Source organism: Camelina sativa, chromosome 11 (assembly GCF_000633955.1).
Source record: "Camelina sativa cultivar DH55 chromosome 11, Cs, whole genome shotgun sequence".
NCBI lineage: Eukaryota > Viridiplantae > Streptophyta > Magnoliopsida > Brassicales > Brassicaceae > Camelina > Camelina sativa.
Window position 1 is genome coordinate 36,156,419 of NC_025695.1, and position 16,420 is coordinate 36,172,838.

A 16,420-nucleotide genomic window follows, 5' to 3' on the forward strand; every position below is an offset into this window, starting at 1 on the left:
CAAGATTTTTTATTTTGTGATGTATATAAGGTAGTCACAAAAGAGTCACACTTTGCGACTAAATATACAGAATGTTACAAATCAATCACAAATTACCTACATACATGCTACTTATTAGCGACTAAAACTTGAGGTTGTGACGATTTTGCTTCCATTTAGTGACCCTCGCGGTTTCATTTACAGATTTTATCAATAGAGATTTGCCAATATGTTAAGTTGTAAGGTTTATATGTTAATTTGAACTACTATAGATAGTGAATCATTATTATACAACTAAAAATTTAATTTTTCTATGGTTTACACAAGTTTTCAAAACATTACACAAGTGTTATATGTAATGTTAACTAATGGTTTTGAAATTTCTTAATATCCTTTTCATTTAGATGTTGTGCCTCATTAAACTAATTGATTATGTTTAATATAGTAACTTGGGTGATTGTAACATTATATATAGGTTTTGTTTGACTCAAGCATATTGACTTTTTCAACATTTTTTACATATTGTCACAAAACAAAACAGTCGCACATTTGCCACGACTTTGCGACTAAATTAGCAATCTAACACTTTTAAACATATAGTCGTATTTTCGTCACAGTATCACCATAAATACCCACGCTTTAGCGAATAAAACATTATTTAGATACTAACTTGCGACTACTTACCAAATCTCGATTTTTTAATTCGAAATTTTACATTAGAGAATTGTTAACATGTTTCTTTATACATTTCTACTTTGATTTGATCAAATTTAGTCATAAAAACTTCGTCAAAGTTTTAAATTTTAATGTTTAAAACAAAATTTTCATAATTTTTAATCATTCTAAAGTGTTACATTTTCTTTAATAAGAAAGTTTGACATTTTTTGTAAAATTCAAAACAAAGTTATCAAAACAATGTTTTAAACTCTTAAACTAATAGATATATATATACTCTAGAATGCAATTATGAGTAAGTGTTTGATATCAACAATTTTGGTCAGAAAGTAGATAATTCTAAAATTTATTGTATACATCCAAAATTTAAATTAAAAAAAAAAAAGACCTAAGTTTGATTATTTTAAAATCTAAATCTGATCTAATCATTTTCAAATCCTAAACCTCAATTCCTAAAAAGAATAAAAACTAGATTATTATTATAATTATTGGTTCCATTATTTTAATGAAAATGAAATAATAATAATGTTTATACTAAATTATTTGGCTTTTATTGACTTAAAAATGGAAAGCTTTTCATTGACTAATCTAAGAAGACAAGGATTGTAGTGTTGTTTTAATATCCACCGTTGATAGATTTAGATCAAACGGACCAAATCTTCTCCTTCTATTTCCCCTTCTCTTCTTCTTCTCTTTCTTCAGATGATTGAATGCTCTTCTCCTTCTCAATGATTCCTCTTCTCCTTCTTCTCCTTCTCAACAATTCTTCTCTCACCTTCTTCCCCAAATTTTGAAACTTCCGTTAACCACATCTCATTATCTCACCTTCGGCCACACCTTTGACCATTCACCACCACCGCATCTTGAAGCTTCTGTTTACCAAATTTGAAAGCTTTCGTCGTCTTTTATCACCAACATATCTCGAAGCTTCTGTCTACCAGATCTGAAAGCTTTCTTCGTCGTTCATCACCATCAGATCTTGAAGCTTACGCCGTTCACCACCACCGCGTCTTGAAGCTTCCACCGTCGTTTACCACCAACACAACTCGAAGCGTCCGCCGTTCATCTCAATCTTCAACTGTTGCATCTTCTCTCTGCCGCCACAATTTTGTTTTTTTTGTAAATTCTCGTTACAACGTCGTTAATATACGACTCCAAGATGTAGTCGCTTATATACGACTGTTTTAAACAGTCACTTTTTAGTCGCAAATTAGCAACTGCTTTGAGATCACTTTAAGTTGCGATAAAAAATTTACGACCATATATATTAGTCTTAAAAGAGGCGCAAATATGCGACGGTATTGCGACTATTGTTTCCAAACATACGACTGTTACTATGTGTCTCTAAACCGTCGCTTTTATACAACCATATTTATCAGTCTTGAAAGAGTCGCAAATATGCCACCTTATTGTGACTGTTATATTTAATGACCGTTTTTAAGCGACCAACTTAGATAGTCTCGTAATAGTCACAAATGGTTGTTTTACGACCATTTTAAGACTCTTTTGAGGGTCACAAACGGCTTGTTTTTTTGTAGTGAAAGCACCGTAAATCGAAAACAAGAAAACATATATTTTACTTTACTATATAATTTTATAAAAATAATAACAAAAAATGCAGCAACAAGAAAAATATATACTAACAACAGACCGAAAAAATCTAAATTAAAATGCAATTTTAATTTCATTGGAAAATACTTTAATTTTTCAAATATACAACTAATTTTTTGGTTTAATGATAAATGAACATTTTGGATTAACTATATTAACATCCAAAATATTCAGTATTGTTTTAGTCAGAGAAGAATATAATTTTCAAGTCAAAGAGACAAAAACTTATTTCTTAACATAATAAAATTCAAAATATATGTAAAAACTAAATTTATGAAATTAAAAACTCAATTATCATATGAAAATAGAAATAATACTATGAATACAAATAACCATTTAATTATCAAAAACTTATGAGACTTGATATCAAAGAACATATATATTACATTATGAAATCAGAAAACTTGATATCTCACAAATATGTTTTGTTATGATATGGTGATTCCTATGAACATTGGTGCTGAAGGTCTGGAAACCGCTTTGAAATTAGCAAGGAAATGGGGTCATGAAAAGAAAAATATTCTCAAAGATGAAGTACCGACTTTTCGGGTTCTTTCTTTTTAAGAATTGTTATTCACATTAGCATATTACAAATTTAGAAGACTATTTTTACACGGTATAATCGTCACTTATTGTGGCTGCTTTCATGTCGTAACCAATATAATGGATTTGATTTCTATTTTATTTATTAATGGTTTGAACTTAGTTGTGGTTGTTTTTGTGTGTTTCTTGCCTCTGGTTGTTTCTTAAATCTATTTTCCTGAGAAAAAATCATGTGTTATATAGTTTATTTCTGAACTTCCATTAATATACTTAGAGGTTTATGTAGAAAATTGCTCTGTATTAAAACCTACGCGAAAGTGACTTTGTTGAAGAGGAAATAGAAATATGACTAGTAACACATGCAGCTAAACACCAAGAAGGATCTTTAGCCTTTAACCACCATCGTTTTCCATGTATATATAGGATTTACAGCTGAATCCATTGCATAATCCATATGATTTTTGGCAAAATCTAGAAGAAATAGATAGAACAAAAGCAATGTTTGTGTAGCCTAATTTGGTCCCCGGTAAAATCAGAAAACTGATGAATAAAGTACAGGAAGGTATTGCTAAAAGATGTTGTTACAGTTATTGAATGAGAAAAAGAGATAAGTTATGTGAGATTATGGAGACAAAGGTTGAAGTGGCTCGAAGAGATCCATCAAGAACATTCAGTTTGTGAATTATGAGTGAAAAACAAATCAAGAATTAATGGTGAGATCCCTTTAACTTAAGGTAAAATTAAAAATACATTCAAAAACTAAAATTTTGAAATTAAAAGCTTATGTATTATATGATGATATAAATAATAATAATCAAAGAAAAAGAAATTACCATTGAAAATATTTAAAAATTATGAAAATTATTCCAAACAACGTATATATTAAATTATGAAATCAAAAACAAAACAAAAAATAAATATAAGAAAAATAAAATAAAAATTCTACCTGCAGCGCGGCTACCAACCTAGTCCTTATAAAGAAGCAATAATCAATTATACTCAAAATGTCTTATACACGTGTGCAGATTTTATTAAGGATTGCAAGAAGCAATGATCAATCTAATGATTACATTTAAAGATTAATAAATGAATGATTAATGGACAGTCATAACTTACAAAGTCGGATACCATAAGGAGTGAAAGTAAGATTGTTTAGAAACTAAAAGAAGTAGAAGTATTAGCATAAGCGAAACTCCCCAGGGAAATTTTCCTTCTCCAAAAAGGGACTTAGCCTGGTTTGCTCTAACGGAGTAAGATGAATTGAAGAGAAGTCGATGGACGAAGCTTAGAGATACCAGGATGAAGACAAAGAGAATTGGGAGGAAAAGCATGAAGAGCTTGAGATTAGCCGCGGTTTTCTCAACCTCGTACTTGTAACGTGGGTATGAAGAGATGAATATGAGTAAAGATATGATGCCGAAGAGAGCTAGTAGTCTAAGAGGAGGTGCTGATGAAGTCAGTAGTGTTTCCTCTAACCATCCTCGCTTCCATGAACCTCCTCTTCTTTCCTTGACAAACCACCCCATCTCCCTTTTTCCGGTTCAAACTTTTTTTCTCTCTCAATGCCTTCTTTTTGGTTGTATATATTGAGCATATATAAGCGTATTTTATGAAGTGAAAGAGACCTTAAATGCTTATTTTCTTGCTAAAAAAAAGATGCGTTTTAATTATAAAGTAGTGAATTTGAATATATATATATATATATATATATATATGTATAATTTTTTCAAGTAAATGTGAAGTCCGATCAATTAGTGTGGCATAACCGCATATGTTCTCTGGAAAAGAGTTGTTCTCGAACAATCTTTATACCAACCTTTTTTATTCCATATTCCATGGTCATATTGATTTTTTCTCTCCTCCATTTGGGAATTTCTATCATTAAGTTAACTAATTATTTTCAGCTAAATGCGATGACATTTAGTTAGTAAAATGGACAAATCTAAGAGAAAAAAAAAGTACCTAAGAAATAGTTGAATAAAAAAGAATCGTTAAGAACGTTACCATTACATTTGAGATATGAAAAAAGAAATTAAAAGGAAAGGAAACCACCGAATTGTTTTCACCTTTGAATCCTGCTTTTGAAAAGATAACAAATGGGCATAAAGGATCATACTAGAAGACTAAAGCGCAAGAATATATATATATATATATATATATATATATGTGTGTGTGTGTATTAGTGTATATATATGTACATCATGTAACTAATATCATCTGGAAAGTACATTTGAACGAAATTCCCAAGTATAAAGTTATCACATTATTTGCTTTTATAATAAAGAACAAATAAGAAGTTTTTTGATGTTAAAGCATTTTAATCTTCATTTGTCTATCCAAATAAGTGTTACAAATCTATATCTCACTAAAACATCCACTTTACATATTCATTTTTTAGGTTTAGTTCTACTATCTCCAAATAATAATCTTAACTAAATCCAGTTGTTGTTATAACAAAACTAAATTACAATGTTTTGGAGGCAGTATAATATTAATTTTGGGGGAAAAAATCGACTAAAACCATGAGACGTTATCTCTCTATAACTACAGCTTCAATATCATTTTCATCCTCACCACTTCTCCAAGAAAACAACTCTTTTGTTTCCGAACATTCTAACATATATGCTACTGCTGAAACCATTGGAAAGATCTTATTAGTTTATATGTTATTAACTTTTTATTATTATTCTTATTTAATTATAAAACAACATTTTCTACCTATCAGGAACTATTATGCATTTTACAAAGTGTGAATTACTTTTTGTTTTATCTTTAGATTCTAGGTGTGTGTGTGGATTCACTTCCAATTTATTGAGTTGCAAATTGGGATTGTCTGAGTGATCAAAATCTCTTATTGCAATATTGATTGAGCGAGTCAATCTTCTATTTATCATCATTTGTTCGGATTCAGAAAATAAACTCGTCAATCCCCATCAACTCCATGAAATTAAATAATAGATTTTCAAGAGAGCGTGAAGGCTAACTTGCTAATTTCAATCTCTATCTCGTAGAGTTCATGCCGAGGCTTACATGAAAAGGAACTAGCTCATCAGTGACCAGCAATGCACATTCCTAAGATATCAACGCCATTCAAGGCTACTATCTTCAAGAAAAGAACTCTCAATTGATTTGGGTGAGTGTAACGTGCATAATATCTTATATCCTTATGCGTCTCCGTTCCAGTCTCACAAGGTCTTCTATAAAAGATTGATTGCAAAAGTTGTTGTTCCAGTCTCAGTTGATATATATATTTTTTTATCAGCCTTAAAAAGTTTTTGGGTATAAGAAAAACCCAACCTAACAAGTAACAACCAATCCAATACGTTGGCATGTGTATATTCTAAATAAACACACGTTCATATATAAAATGAGAAAGTGAGGAGACTTTAATTAGCACGAATGAAAAAGAAACAGATCTACAACCTCTTAAAAAAAATTTTAAGATAAAACAATAATGAGACTTAGTACTTCATATCCAGGCTCATCGTGAGTTCCATTTTTATAGTTCTTTAATCATTTCTTCTTCTTAATCACCACTTCGTGACATCCTCTACCCTCAGGTGCGACAAGTAGCTTTTCTACCGCTACGGCTAAAGTGGGAATATTTTGGAAATTTTCCATTTAATAAACTGATTGATTAGACGAAGTAGAAATAGTTGAAAGAGATAATTAGAAGCAATAGTTAAGAACATAATTAAAATAAATGTAACTTGGTTACTTACAACTTACAACTATAATGCTAAAAATGATAAATACATAAAAACATTTTTCTCTATATTCACTGTTTTGTATCACTTTTAGTTAATTATATATATATGCTTAAAAATTTTATACATATACATATATTTTGATAATTAATAATATAAAATTAAAATATTAGGTGACAAAATAAATATAAACGAGGAACATTATTATATTACCCTATTTATTAACTGATATGTAATTATTTTACTTTTCAACATTGACTATGTCCGTACTTGGAATTCCGCGGCAAAGACTAGTTTCGTTGGCGCTTGATGTAGTGCCTTTCATTCTCGCGCTCTTTCTCTCTGTCGCATCTCTGGTCTCTCTCTCTCTCTCTCCGGCGATCTTCATCTTCTTCTTCCATCCTCCGGTGAAATTTCTCAAGATTACCAAAGAAAAAACCGCAATTTCCAAGAACACCACAGCCGTTACCACCTAAAAACAGCGAACGCTTTTTCTTGATTTCCGATCACACCTCACTTTCATCGGAAACTTCCCCAACTCAAGAAGCTAGGGTTTCGAAATTTCACATTTTTGTCCAAGAATTTTGATATAGAAGAGGGTTTTATTTTTTTAATTTTATTTTGGAGTTTAGCGCGGAATTTGATGGTTAGAACGGCGGAGACTTCACGTAGTCTTGTTTGCTTAGGATGACCGGTGCTGCTTCACCGTGTGATCGGAGAGGGTTTTGGTATTTTGGTAAACCCCTCTCATGGAATGGCAGATCTTGTGAGCTATGGTAATGTCGAGCGAGACATTGAACAGGTCCTCTCTTCTTCTTTCCTCTGTGTTTTTTTTTTAATAATAATAATTTTGATGATTTCTCCTAGTCTCACTAGATGTGTCTGAGTTTTGTTGGCAAATTATGTTTTTTTTTTTTTTAAGGAAAATTTTAATTTTAATTTTCGTGTCCCTGTAATTTTGAAGTTTTAGTTACGAACTTGTTTTTGTCTCATCAAGATCTTCACAGAAGCCCTTCCATATGTTTTGCAGGCTCTAATTGCTTTGAAGAAAGGTGCTCAACTGTTGAAATATGGTCGGAAAGGAAAGCCTAAGTTTTGTCCATTTAGACTCTCCAACGTGAGTGTCCTTTAGATTAAAAATGGATTACATTTCGGTTCTGAGCATAAATAAATTTGGTTTTGCTGTAAATTTGGTTCTGAGCCTTGCAATCTTTTCATGAGGTTCTTTGTGGTGCTATTAAGGCTGACGATATTTTCNATATGATGCCGAAGAGAGCTAGTAGTCTAAGAGGAGGTGCTGATGAAGTCAGTAGTGTTTCCTCTAACCATCCTCGCTTCCATGAACCTCCTCTTCTTTCCTTGACAAACCACCCCATCTCCCTTTTTCCGGTTCAAACTTTTTTTCTCTCTCAATGCCTTCTTTTTGGTTGTATATATTGAGCATATATAAGCGTATTTTATGAAGTGAAAGAGACCTTAAATGCTTATTTTCTTGCTAAAAAAAAGATGCGTTTTAATTATAAAGTAGTGAATTTGAATATATATATATATATATATATATATATGTATAATTTTTTCAAGTAAATGTGAAGTCCGATCAATTAGTGTGGCATAACCGCATATGTTCTCTGGAAAAGAGTTGTTCTCGAACAATCTTTATACCAACCTTTTTTATTCCATATTCCATGGTCATATTGATTTTTTCTCTCCTCCATTTGGGAATTTCTATCATTAAGTTAACTAATTATTTTCAGCTAAATGCGATGACATTTAGTTAGTAAAATGGACAAATCTAAGAGAAAAAAAAAGTACCTAAGAAATAGTTGAATAAAAAAGAATCGTTAAGAACGTTACCATTACATTTGAGATATGAAAAAAGAAATTAAAAGGAAAGGAAACCACCGAATTGTTTTCACCTTTGAATCCTGCTTTTGAAAAGATAACAAATGGGCATAAAGGATCATACTAGAAGACTAAAGCGCAAGAATATATATATATATATATATATATATATATGTGTGTGTGTGTATTAGTGTATATATATGTACATCATGTAACTAATATCATCTGGAAAGTACATTTGAACGAAATTCCCAAGTATAAAGTTATCACATTATTTGCTTTTATAATAAAGAACAAATAAGAAGTTTTTTGATGTTAAAGCATTTTAATCTTCATTTGTCTATCCAAATAAGTGTTACAAATCTATATCTCACTAAAACATCCACTTTACATATTCATTTTTTAGGTTTAGTTCTACTATCTCCAAATAATAATCTTAACTAAATCCAGTTGTTGTTATAACAAAACTAAATTACAATGTTTTGGAGGCAGTATAATATTAATTTTGGGGGAAAAAATCGACTAAAACCATGAGACGTTATCTCTCTATAACTACAGCTTCAATATCATTTTCATCCTCACCACTTCTCCAAGAAAACAACTCTTTTGTTTCCGAACATTCTAACATATATGCTACTGCTGAAACCATTGGAAAGATCTTATTAGTTTATATGTTATTAACTTTTTATTATTATTCTTATTTAATTATAAAACAACATTTTCTACCTATCAGGAACTATTATGCATTTTACAAAGTGTGAATTACTTTTTGTTTTATCTTTAGATTCTAGGTGTGTGTGTGGATTCACTTCCAATTTATTGAGTTGCAAATTGGGATTGTCTGAGTGATCAAAATCTCTTATTGCAATATTGATTGAGCGAGTCAATCTTCTATTTATCATCATTTGTTCGGATTCAGAAAATAAACTCGTCAATCCCCATCAACTCCATGAAATTAAATAATAGATTTTCAAGAGAGCGTGAAGGCTAACTTGCTAATTTCAATCTCTATCTCGTAGAGTTCATGCCGAGGCTTACATGAAAAGGAACTAGCTCATCAGTGACCAGCAATGCACATTCCTAAGATATCAACGCCATTCAAGGCTACTATCTTCAAGAAAAGAACTCTCAATTGATTTGGGTGAGTGTAACGTGCATAATATCTTATATCCTTATGCGTCTCCGTTCCAGTCTCACAAGGTCTTCTATAAAAGATTGATTGCAAAAGTTGTTGTTCCAGTCTCAGTTGATATATATATTTTTTTATCAGCCTTAAAAAGTTTTTGGGTATAAGAAAAACCCAACCTAACAAGTAACAACCAATCCAATACGTTGGCATGTGTATATTCTAAATAAACACACGTTCATATATAAAATGAGAAAGTGAGGAGACTTTAATTAGCACGAATGAAAAAGAAACAGATCTACAACCTCTTAAAAAAAATTTTAAGATAAAACAATAATGAGACTTAGTACTTCATATCCAGGCTCATCGTGAGTTCCATTTTTATAGTTCTTTAATCATTTCTTCTTCTTAATCACCACTTCGTGACATCCTCTACCCTCAGGTGCGACAAGTAGCTTTTCTACCGCTACGGCTAAAGTGGGAATATTTTGGAAATTTTCCATTTAATAAACTGATTGATTAGACGAAGTAGAAATAGTTGAAAGAGATAATTAGAAGCAATAGTTAAGAACATAATTAAAATAAATGTAACTTGGTTACTTACAACTTACAACTATAATGCTAAAAATGATAAATACATAAAAACATTTTTCTCTATATTCACTGTTTTGTATCACTTTTAGTTAATTATATATATATGCTTAAAAATTTTATACATATACATATATTTTGATAATTAATAATATAAAATTAAAATATTAGGTGACAAAATAAATATAAACGAGGAACATTATTATATTACCCTATTTATTAACTGATATGTAATTATTTTACTTTTCAACATTGACTATGTCCGTACTTGGAATTCCGCGGCAAAGACTAGTTTCGTTGGCGCTTGATGTAGTGCCTTTCATTCTCGCGCTCTTTCTCTCTGTCGCATCTCTGGTCTCTCTCTCTCTCTCTCCGGCGATCTTCATCTTCTTCTTCCATCCTCCGGTGAAATTTCTCAAGATTACCAAAGAAAAAACCGCAATTTCCAAGAACACCACAGCCGTTACCACCTAAAAACAGCGAACGCTTTTTCTTGATTTCCGATCACACCTCACTTTCATCGGAAACTTCCCCAACTCAAGAAGCTAGGGTTTCGAAATTTCACATTTTTGTCCAAGAATTTTGATATAGAAGAGGGTTTTATTTTTTTAATTTTATTTTGGAGTTTAGCGCGGAATTTGATGGTTAGAACGGCGGAGACTTCACGTAGTCTTGTTTGCTTAGGATGACCGGTGCTGCTTCACCGTGTGATCGGAGAGGGTTTTGGTATTTTGGTAAACCCCTCTCATGGAATGGCAGATCTTGTGAGCTATGGTAATGTCGAGCGAGACATCGAACAGGTCCTCTCTTCTTCTTTCCTCTGTGTTTTTTTTTTATATATAATTTTGATGATTTCTCCTAGTCTCACTAGATGTGTCTGAAATTTGTTTGCAAATTATGTTTTTTTTTTCCGTCTTGTAAGTGTCCCTGTAATTTTGAAGTTTTAGTTACGAACTAGTTTTTGTCTCATCAAGATCTTCACAGAAGCCCTTCAATGTTTTGCAGGCTCTAATTGCTTTGAAGAAAGGTGCTCAACTGTTGAAATATGGTCGGAAAGGAAAGCCTAAGTTTTGTCCATTTAGACTCTCCAACGTGAGTGTCCTTTAGATTAAAAATGGATTACATTTCGGTTCTGAGCATAAATAAAATTGGTTTTGCTGTAAATTTGGTTCTGAGCCTTGCAATCTTTCCATGAGCTTCTTTGTGGTGCTATTAAGGCTGAGGATATTTTCGCATCTTTGTGTTTGGTCAAATATAAGCCTTTTATTCTTATCCACCTTGGACATGTTATTTGCAGGATGAGACATCTTTAATCTGGATTTCAAATGGTGGAGAAAAACGTCTCAAGTTAGCAACTGTATCTAAGATTGTTCCAGGACAACGAACTGTAATTTCTCTTGAATTTCTACTTTTTTTTTTTCTTTTTTGTTTCGATGCAGTATCAAACAAAGGCATCAAAAAATTTATGAGGAACATGTTATGACTTTGATCACGTTTATGCTATCAGGCTGTTTTCCAACGTTACCTTCGCCCTGAAAAGGATTATTTATCTTTTTCTCTCGTATACTCCAACAGGAAGCGGACTCTTGATTTGGTAATAAACCTCAGTTACTTTCTCTTCAGCATGTATTGTCTGCCTCTGTATATGTGAAGTTAAAAAGGTTACCTTATATTCAGATTTGCAAGGACAAAGTTGAGGCAGAGGTGTGGATTGCTGGCCTAAAAGCTTTGATATCTGGTCAAGCTGGCCGCTCTAAAATTGACGGCTGGAGTGATGGAGGCCTCTCTATTGCTGTAAGTAATGAGCATTTTTAACGCTGACAGCGTCAGTTTTATTGATGTTGCAAATGTATTTCTCTCTTCTCAAGATAAGTCTCATTTAGTTTTTCCTGAAGTTTGTTTTGTTTCATTTCATCATTTTCAGGACAGCAGAGACTTGACTTTAAGCAGTCCTACCAACAGTTCAGTTTGTGCTTCTCGAGATTTTAGCATTGTTGAGACGCCCTCCAATTCAAACACTTTTCCCAGGACTTCTAGAACTGAGAATTCTGTCAGTTCTGAAAGATCACATGTGGCATCAGAGAGCCCAAATATGTTAGTAAGAGGACCTGGATCAGACGTTTTCCGGGTTAGTGTCTCTAGTGTTCAAAGCAGCTCAAGTCATGGTTCTGCTCCAGATGATTGTGATGCTCTAGGTGATGTTTATATATGGGGTGAAGTGCTATGTGATAGTGTTGTCAGAGTCGGGGCTGATAGGAATGCTTCTTGTGTTGGTTCAAGGTCTGATGTTCTGATACCAAAGCCATTGGAATCCAATGTTTGTTTGGATGTCCATCACATAGCATGTGGTGTTAAGCATGCTGCTCTAGTCTCTAGGCAAGGTGAGGTTTTTACGTGGGGTGACGCATCGGGAGGACGTCTTGGCCATGGAATGGGAAAAGATGTTAGTGGTCCTCAGCTTATTGAGTCTCTAGCTGCTACTAGTGTTGATTTTGTTGCCTGCGGTGAGTTCCATACGTGCGCTGTCACAATGACAGGAGAGATTTACACATGGGGTGATGGAACACACTGTGTTGGACTTCTTGGCCATGGTACCGATGTAAGTCACTGGATACCAAAGAGAATATCAGGTCCTCTTGAAGGTCTTCAAGTTGCGTCCGTATCTTGTGGACCGTGGCACACTGCTTTGATCACGTCAACTGGACAGCTTTTTACTTTTGGAGATGGAACATTTGGTGTTTTAGGGCATGGTGACAAAGAAACTGTATTTTACCCGAGAGAAGTTGAATCTTTATCTGGTTTGAGGACTATTGCCGTTGCATGTGGTGTATGGCATGCTGCTGCAATAGTAGAAGTCATTGTCACTCAGTCAAGTTCAAGCATTTCATCAGGAAAGCTGTTCACATGGGGTGATGGTGACAAGAGCCGTCTTGGTCATGGAGATAAAGAGTCTCGGCTTAAACCCACATGTGTATCAGCTCTAATTGACCATTCTTTTCACAGAGTTGCATGTGGACATAGTTTAACAGTCGGCTTGACCACATCGGGGAAAATTTACACGATGGGTAGTACTGTTTATGGTCAACTAGGGAATCCCAATGCTGATGGGAAGCTTCCTTGCTTAGTAGAGGATACNTCTCTCTCTCTCTCTCCGGCGATCTTCATCTTCTTCTTCCATCCTCCGGTGAAATTTCTCAAGATTACCAAAGAAAAAACCGCAATTTCCAAGAACACCACAGCCGTTACCACCTAAAAACAGCGAACGCTTTTTCTTGATTTCCGATCACACCTCACTTTCATCGGAAACTTCCCCAACTCAAGAAGCTAGGGTTTCGAAATTTCACATTTTTGTCCAAGAATTTTGATATAGAAGAGGGTTTTTTTTTTTTAATTTTATTTTGGAGTTTAGCGCGGAATTTGATGGTTAGAACGGCGGAGACTTCACGTAGTCTTGTTTGCTTAGGATGACCGGTGCTGCTTCACCGTGTGATCGGAGAGGGTTTTGGTATTTTGGTAAACCCCTCTCATGGAATGGCAGATCTTGTGAGCTATGGTAATGTCGAGCGAGACATCGAACAGGTCCTCTCTTCTTCTTTCCTCTGTGTTTTTTTTTTATATATAATTTTGATGATTTCTCCTAGTCTCACTAGATGTGTCTGAAATTTGTTTGCAAATTATGTTTTTTTTTTCCGTCTTGTAAGTGTCCCTGTAATTTTGAAGTTTTAGTTACGAACTAGTTTTTGTCTCATCAAGATCTTCACAGAAGCCCTTCAATGTTTTGCAGGCTCTAATTGCTTTGAAGAAAGGTGCTCAACTGTTGAAATATGGTCGGAAAGGAAAGCCTAAGTTTTGTCCATTTAGACTCTCCAACGTGAGTGTCCTTTAGATTAAAAATGGATTACATTTCGGTTCTGAGCATAAATAAAATTGGTTTTGCTGTAAATTTGGTTCTGAGCCTTGCAATCTTTCCATGAGCTTCTTTGTGGTGCTATTAAGGCTGAGGATATTTTCGCATCTTTGTGTTTGGTCAAATATAAGCCTTTTATTCTTATCCACCTTGGACATGTTATTTGCAGGATGAGACATCTTTAATCTGGATTTCAAATGGTGGAGAAAAACGTCTCAAGTTAGCAACTGTATCTAAGATTGTTCCAGGACAACGAACTGTAATTTCTCTTGAATTTCTACTTTTTTTTTTTCTTTTTTGTTTCGATGCAGTATCAAACAAAGGCATCAAAAAATTTATGAGGAACATGTTATGACTTTGATCACGTTTATGCTATCAGGCTGTTTTCCAACGTTACCTTCGCCCTGAAAAGGATTATTTATCTTTTTCTCTCGTATACTCCAACAGGAAGCGGACTCTTGATTTGGTAATAAACCTCAGTTACTTTCTCTTCAGCATGTATTGTCTGCCTCTGTATATGTGAAGTTAAAAAGGTTACCTTATATTCAGATTTGCAAGGACAAAGTTGAGGCAGAGGTGTGGATCGCTGGCCTAAAAGCTTTGATATCTGGTCAAGCTGGCCGCTCTAAAATTGACGGCTGGAGTGATGGAGGCCTCTCTATTGCTGTAAGTAATGAGCATTTTTAACGCTGACAGCGTCAGTTTTATTGATGTTGCAAATGTGTTTCTCTCTTCTCAAGATATGTCGCATTTAGATTTTCCTGAAGTTTGTTTTGTTTCATTTCATCATTTTCAGGACAGCAGAGACTTGACTTTAAGCAGTCCTACCAACAGTTCAGTTTGTGCTTCTCGANTTATTTTGGAGTTTAGCGCGGAATTTGATGGTTAGAACGGCGGAGACTTCACGTAGTCTTGTTTGCTTAGGATGACCGGTGCTGCTTCACCGTGTGATCGGAGAGGGTTTTGGTATTTTGGTAAACCCCTCTCATGGAATGGCAGATCTTGTGAGCTATGGTAATGTCGAGCGAGACATTGAACAGGTCCTCTCTTCTTCTTTCCTCTGTGTTTTTTTTTTAATAATAATAATTTTGATGATTTCTCCTAGTCTCACTAGATGTGTCTGAGTTTTGTTGGCAAATTATGTTTTTTTTTTTTTTAAGGAAAATTTTAATTTTAATTTTCGTGTCCCTGTAATTTTGAAGTTTTAGTTACGAACTTGTTTTTGTCTCATCAAGATCTTCACAGAAGCCCTTCCATATGTTTTGCAGGCTCTAATTGCTTTGAAGAAAGGTGCTCAACTGTTGAAATATGGTCGGAAAGGAAAGCCTAAGTTTTGTCCATTTAGACTCTCCAACGTGAGTGTCCNGTTGCCTGTGGTTCAAACTTTACAGCAGCAATATGTCTTCATAAATGGGTTTCTGGTACTGAGCAATCTCAATGTTCAGCTTGTAGACAGGCGTTCGGATTCACACGAAAGAGACACAATTGTTACAACTGTGGACTTGTCCACTGCCATTCATGCAGTTCCAAGAAATCACTGAAAGCTGCTTTGGCACCTAATCCAGGCAAGCCCTATCGTGTCTGCGATTCATGTTACTCTAAACTAAGTAAAGTTTCAGAACCTAGTATTGATAGCAGGAAGAATGTTATGCCACGACTTTCCGGGGAGAACAAGGACAGATTGGATAAAGCCGAGATAAGATTGGCTAAATCAGGAATCCCATCAAATATAGATTTGATTAAGCAGCTGGATAGCAGGGCAGCTAGACAAGGAAAAAAGGCGGACGCATTTTCTCTTGTTCGCACTTCTCAAACACCTCTATTACAGCTTAAAGATGCTTTCACCAATGTGGCTGACTTACGGCGCGGGCCACCAAAACCAGCAGTAACTCCATCTGGAGCAAGCTCCAGATCTGTGTCACCTTTTTCAAGAAGATCTAGTCCTCCTCGTTCAGTGACACCCATTCCTTTGACAGCTGGTCTAGGTTTTTCAACAAGTATAGCTGACAGTCTGAAGAAATCAAATGAACTTCTGAATCAGGAAGTAGTCAAATTACGCGCCCAGGTAAAATTCGACCTCCAAACCTTGAAAGCATTATCTTTTTCTTCCACGTCTGTCTAAACTCGTTAACTTTTTAAAATGAATCTGGGATGCTGTTCAGGCCGAGAGTCTGAGGCACAGATGTGAGGCCCAAGAATTCGAAGTTCAGAAGTCTGTGAAGAAAGTGCAAGAAGCGATGAACCTGGTAGCAGAGGAATCCGCCAAATCAGAAGTTGCAAAAGAAGTTATAAAATCTCTGACAGCACAGGTTTTGGCTTGATTCTCTTATACATATATTAAACCGTCTCTGTGTGATGTATTGATCTTTGAAAATATAATTCCCAGTAAGTTGTCTTGCCATTTCCAGCATCCCCCCCCCCCCCCCCCCCCCCCCCCCC

The 16,420-nt window shown here is 34.3% G+C and overlaps 3 protein-coding genes across 3 annotated transcripts; 2 read left to right on the forward strand and 1 right to left on the reverse strand.

Moving 5' to 3' along the window:
• LOC104725262 lies at positions 3,814 to 4,409 on the reverse strand. The gene has a single exon (XM_010443891.1). It carries the CDS (start codon positions 4,332 to 4,334, stop codon positions 3,921 to 3,923), a length of 414 nt encoding a protein of 137 aa, XP_010442193.1. The 5' UTR covers positions 4,335 to 4,409; the 3' UTR covers positions 3,814 to 3,920.
• Positions 6,787 to 13,327, forward strand: LOC104728670 (E3 ubiquitin-protein ligase HERC2-like). Its single transcript, XM_019232042.1, has 6 exons — positions 6,787 to 7,317; positions 7,546 to 7,632; positions 11,372 to 11,461; positions 11,582 to 11,668; positions 11,752 to 11,868; positions 11,999 to 13,327. Exons 1-6 carry the CDS (start codon positions 7,270 to 7,272, stop codon positions 13,325 to 13,327), a joined length of 1,758 nt encoding a protein of 585 aa, XP_019087587.1. The 5' UTR covers positions 6,787 to 7,269.
• Positions 15,354 to 16,302, forward strand: LOC109127404. Its single transcript, XM_019232043.1, has 2 exons — positions 15,354 to 16,046; positions 16,144 to 16,302. Exons 1-2 carry the CDS (start codon positions 15,630 to 15,632, stop codon positions 16,300 to 16,302), a joined length of 576 nt encoding a protein of 191 aa, XP_019087588.1. The 5' UTR covers positions 15,354 to 15,629.

What these genes read in the sequence shown, in the direction of transcription:
- LOC104725262 (XM_010443891.1), bottom strand. Translation starts at nt 4,334, where the DNA reads ATGGGGTGGTTTGTCAAGGAAAGAAGAGGAGGTTCATGGAAGCGAGGA.
- LOC109127404 (XM_019232043.1), top strand. Translation starts at nt 15,630, where the DNA reads ATGCCACGACTTTCCGGGGAGAACAAGGACAGATTGGATAAAGCCGAG. An exon ending in TAGTCAAATTACGCGCCCAG is followed by an intron (nt 16,047 to 16,143) that starts GTAAAATTCGAC and finishes GATGCTGTTCAG; the next exon opens with GCCGAGAGTCTGAGGCACAG.